Source organism: Quercus robur, chromosome 9, assembly GCF_932294415.1.
Source record: "Quercus robur chromosome 9, dhQueRobu3.1, whole genome shotgun sequence".
Lineage (NCBI taxonomy): Eukaryota > Viridiplantae > Streptophyta > Magnoliopsida > Fagales > Fagaceae > Quercus > Quercus robur.
This window is the reverse complement of record NC_065542.1, coordinates 30,596,934-30,602,581: the sequence shown is the minus strand read 5'-3', so window position 1 is coordinate 30,602,581 and position 5,648 is coordinate 30,596,934. Positions and strand designations below refer to the sequence as shown.

Sequence of the window (5,648 nt, the reverse complement as noted above, 5' to 3'; positions counted from 1 at the left end):
CCTTTTATTTTGTATATGGTATTTAAAAGAAGTAGATTGAGAAGTGGATACACATTAATCCATATTACCAAGGCTGGCCCAAGATAATTTGAGGCCTAAAGCGAAAATTTTAAAGGGACCCTTTACATCTAAATATCACTTAAATAATATTTAGTTTATTTTTTTTATTTCAAATTTATTATTAATTCATACTTATTAATATGACTAATTCACCCAAAGTGAGCTAATGATACTTACTATATAGGTTTTACAAACTAGCATATCACCAATATAAAAAAAAAAAAAAAAAAAGTTAATGAAACATTCATTTATTATATTGTTTAAGTGATACTAATCAAATTACTGTCACATTAGTTTGTAAGTTTTTTTTTTTTTTTTTCGTAAAATTTGTATTAGCTTTAGCATTTTTCATTTATTTAATGGAGATTAGGTTGCATTTCTATTAATTCATTTTTTTGTTTTTTTTTTTTTTGAGAAAATGCTAAACTTACTATAAATTTTATTACAAAAAGTTTACAAATTGATGTGACAATGAGGTGACATTTCAACAGAAGAATAAATGAGTATTGAATTATTTCGTGTGATTGGTGACATGTCAATTTATAGGACTTGTGTAATAAAATTTGCAATATACTAGCATAACTCTAATATTTTAGACTTTGAGGAAAAAAAAAATGAATTAATAATATTTGGGGCCTTTCCATGTTAGGGGGCCTTAGGCCATGGCCTAAATGGCCTAGGCCTAGGGCCGGCCCTGCATATTACTATAAGTCGGCAGTGAAACAATGCCCAGGTTGAGTTTGTGAAGAGAGTGAAAATTTAGTTAGTGAATAGTTTTATGTTCTAATTCTTTGGAAGGGAAGTGGGGGATTGCATTTCTCTATCTTGTATGATAGCCATATATTTGAGGGGTTTTAATATTATTAATCTAGATGACATTAATAATATTATTACACAAGTGCAACTTCAACTCTCTTTCTAACATTACCATCATTTATTATTGATGTAATTTTTACAGAGATTTGTAGCATCAACAAGCAAAAGAACCACAATCTGGTTTTCAGATCTCAAGGGAAAGAGATACTGGTTTCCTTTAACGGTAGACTGGTTTTTTTAAAAGAATTATTTAATTTTTGTAAGGTTGTTTTCTGTTCTTTTAAACTAGAATCCCCTTTTGATGGATTACTACCAAATGCTGCAAATAGGAATTGGATTACATGTGCTACAGCAACTCAGTGGTATCAATGGTGTTTTTTTCTATTCAAGTAACATCTTTGAAAGTGCTGGTTAGACCAACATCTCTTTGGGCTTTGAATTGTTAAAAAAAATATCCCTCTACCATTCACAGCAGAGTGACATCCTAACCTGGCCATTTACTGCAGATGGGAACTTTGCAGTGAAGTTTGGATATCAATTTTTGTCGGCATTGCAAGAAATCCCAGCACCTCAGCAGATCCCTACAGCAGCTGATTGGCATCCTCCAGATGCATCATGGTATAAAATAAATTTTGATGGAGCCCTCTTTGTTAAAGAAAACTGTGCAGGTGTCAGGGTAGTAATAAGGAATGAGCAAGGCTTGGTGATGGCATCCCTCTCTCAAAAAATACCTCTCCCATTCACTGTCATAGAGGTGGAAACACTTGCAGCTAGAAGGGCAGTGGAATTTGCTGCAGCTAGGTGATGGCATCCCTCTCTCAAAAAATACCTCTCACATTCACTGTCATAGAGGTGGAAGCACTTGCAGCTAGAAGGGCAGTGGTATTTGCTGCAGAACTTTGTTTGGATCGGATTGTATTGGGACTCTGAGATACTCATCAACACCTTACAACATGGATGTAGATCATTGGCACGGTTTGGTCACTTAGCTGCTGATTTGCAATACATAGCCTCCCAGTCTTTCACTGATTATCGTTTTTCTCATGTACATAGGCTTTGTAATACTGTCTGCACACTCACTTGCATGGAGAGCTATTCACTCCTCCCATATGGTAGTCTAGATGGAAGATACCACCTAACATTGTTCCTGTTCTCCAGGCTGATTTCAACAGCCTCCCTTAAAAATATAATGTACTGTCTTTCTTCTCAATAAATAAATAAACAAATAATTCATTAAAGCTTTAAATTAAGAATTTGACAGATTCTTATCTTGCATGGGGACTTAAAATGTCTGAAGCATGCATTTTTTACATGATAGTATGCATTTGGGTATGATATATTTGTAGGAAAAATCTAATATTGGACATCTATCCATTAAGCATTTTCCACAAAATGGGAAGGAAACATAGGTTGTTTGTTTGTAATTGCCTAAAATTTCTTCATGCTTCCATGTTAAAAGGACTATTTAATGTAAGTGAATTTCCTATGTTAAGGTCACTAATATATTTGTAATTGCCTAAAATTATTCTTATCTTTCATGGAGACTTAAAATGTCTAAGCATGCATTTTTTTAAATGATAGCATGCATTTGGGTATTATTTGTAGGACAAATTTGATGTTGGACATCTATCTAATAAGCATTTTCCACAAAATGGGAAGGAAACACAGGTTATTTGTTTGTAATTGCTAAAAATTTCTTCATGCTACCGTGTTAAAAGGACTATTTAATGTAATTCTTCTTCGTTTCTAATAAAGCATTTCTATCCTTTTTAACTCAAAAAAAGAAAATAGAAAATAGAAAAAAAAAGAAAAAAAAAAAAAGAAAGAGAGACTTGACTTATTTGATAATATTTATATTGTGATTGGCTTACATTTCAATTGGACAAGCTCACTTTCCATGAGGGGAAGAAAATTTTATTCACTTTTGAGAAAGAGAGAGTACAAAAGGCTGCTATTTTTGAATTTCAGGCTACCATTTTGAAGTTGAAAGTGCTATCATTTTTTTTATGGGTAAAATTTATTAGAAAATAAGGACAGACCTTTCATATATAGGATGTATATAAAAGGCATTTTTTTTAGGCTGTAAACAAAAGGTTCATCTAAAGAATACAAAGTGCTATATGTTTATGCGTTTCTTTTTATTTTTCTTTGAATTTTAGGATAACTTTTATCTCCAAAAAAAAATTAATATTTTAATGATTATTTGCGAAGGCCAATTGTGGCCCTCGCAAATAATTTAGTATTAACTCACACAAAAATAAACTTTTTGCAAGGGATTTTTATTGCCCCTTGGAAATAAATTGGTGGGAACATTTCGCTCCAAAAATTTTAACATTTTAATGATTATTTGTGAAAGTCGATCTTGGCCCTAGCAAATAATTTAGTATTAGTGATGGCATTTTTTTAACCGTCACAAATAATACACTTTTTGTGAGAGATTTTTAATTGTCCCTCGCAAATAACATGGAGGGAAAATTTCCCTCCAAAATATTAGCATTTGTGATGGCTATAACACATAATTGTGACATATTTTCTTATTGGTCACAAATGTTTCATATTTTACCAAGTATTTGCGAGGGCATTATTTTGCCGTCAAAAATAAGATTTTTTGAGAAGGCTTTTTGGGTCCGTCAAAAATTCTTCATAACTAAAAGGCATTTTTTTTGTAATATTTTGCGAGAGATTTTTAGTTGTCCCTCGCAAATAACATGGAGGGAAAATTTCCCTCCAAAATATTAGCATTTGTGACAACTATAACACATAATTGTGACATATTTTCTTGTTGGTCACAAATGTTTCACATTTTACCAAGTATTTGTGAGGCATTATTTTGCCGTCAAAAATAGGATTTTTTGAGAAGGCTTTTTGGGTTCGGCAAAAATTCTTCGTCACTAAAAAGCATTTTTCTTGTAATATATGAACTTTGTCCTATTTAAATTTATTAACACATAGTGATTTATCCCAACAAATTTATGGCAGATGTCATCCTTGTGAAGTGACCCAAAACTTTCATAGACAAACCAAGAAATATATACTTGGTGTCCAAACTTCTATAAAGCGGCCCTCAAGGCGTAAAAAAGTTCTATCCTTAACTATATCGTTTTCATTTTTACAGGATTTGGAAGAGGGGTGATTGACCCTCAATTTTCAAACCATGTTAACTTTCATGGAGATGCTGACATCTTTGATCACAGCTGCTGGTGTGATTGTACTATGTCCCCTAGTATAAAAGAACTCGTACCTTCCTCATTCCTCAATAATCTCTTCTCCATCTATGAAGAATATTTTTGTACGCCTAAAATCACTCTCTTCTTTCACACGGATTGTGATCTCAGTGACAATCAAATGTATGATGTTGCCTCAACCTACCTCCGTACCAATTTTGTTAGTTCATCAAAATATCTCAATGTTGGCAAAACCGTTAGGCAAGAGATGCCGACCTTTGATTGGTGCAGAGGTTATTGATTCCTTTCAAGGCTTGAAAGGGCTCAAATGGAAGTTAATTATAGAAAAAGGAATTGATGGATATGAACTTCGTAGATATTTTACGCTTTCCTTTGATAAGAAACTCAAAGAGGTTGTGCTAGAGTCTTATTTAGCTGAAGTAATATCTCGTTCTAAGGCTATACAAGAAGCAGAAAGGGTGGTAAAGCTTTATAGCCGTGATCTTGGTCATGAATGGAGTCCTATTATTCTTGAACACCCAACTACATTTGAGAAGTTGGCAATGGACCCAAAGCAGAAGAGGATGCTCGAGGATGATCTGTACAGGTTTGTTAATAGAAAGGAGTGGTATAAGAAAGTTGGCAAGGCATGGAAGCGAGGGTATTTGCTTTACGGCCCTCCGGGTACTGGTAAATCAAGCTTGATCTCTGCCATGGCTAACTACCTCAAGTTTGATATCTATGATTTGAACCTTTCACGCATACACTCAGATTCAGCGTTGAGAAGGATATTTCTTTCCACATCTAATCGTTCAATAATGGTAGTTGAGGATATTGATTGTGCACAGTTGGAAGATCGAGAGAATGAAGATATGTTTGATGATCTTCTGAGAGCCTAAGGTTAGCTTTCTTTATTCTCATAAAAACTAGTATGGTAGTAATTAGATTATTATATATTGGCTAAAATACAAAACTGACCCACTAAGTTTTATTTTTTATCATTTCTGATGGAAAATACATGTTTGTATCGCATACAAAACATACCCAGCGGAAAATTAACGAATCTACTTCATTCGCATTCAATAACATGTACTATGTAATTTTCAGAATATAAGAACAAGATAGTGTACCTTGGTATGGTGAATTTCAAAACAAAGATCAGAAGTTCTTGAGAACACTTTTAATCTTCACTCCAATTCCACTAACACTCAAGAAGTGTGGTCTCTCAATCAGTTTCTATGAATTTGTTCAAGAGAGAACGAGAAAGTGTCCAACACTCACATACATACCATTTCATGTACTTACAAAAATTTTGTATGTTTCTTTCCTTATAACTGATTATCTAATTGGACTAGCATTTTAGACATTTCCAATTGAGTTTCAGTATGTGGCTTGAAGTGGGACCAAAAGGAAACAAATAAGACAATAGCTCCAATGGGCCTTGAGTTTTTCTGTCAACTCTTGACAAGTTCAAAGTTAACATTAATTATATTTAATACTACTATATAAATATAATTGAATTCTAGACCTTATTAATAAATTATATCCCAAAATTTTATTGTACATGTAACCCCTCCATAAAATATTCATAGTAATACAAAATTGTAA

The 5,648-nt window shown here is 33.0% G+C and overlaps 1 protein-coding gene across 1 annotated transcript; it reads left to right on the top strand.

The window, feature by feature from the left end:
- Positions 1-4,282: 4,282 nt before the first annotated feature.
- On the top strand, positions 4,283-4,939 carry LOC126700958 (AAA-ATPase At2g18193-like). Its single transcript, XM_050399119.1, has one exon. The coding sequence runs from the start codon at positions 4,283-4,285 to the stop codon at positions 4,937-4,939; it is 657 nt and encodes a 218-aa protein (XP_050255076.1).
- The last annotated feature ends 709 nt before the right edge of the window (positions 4,940-5,648 follow it).

Excerpts from the sequence above, each read along its gene's own strand:
- LOC126700958 (XM_050399119.1), top strand. The coding sequence starts at position 4,283 with ATGTTGGCAAAACCGTTAGGCAAGAGATGCCGACCTTTGATTGGTGCA.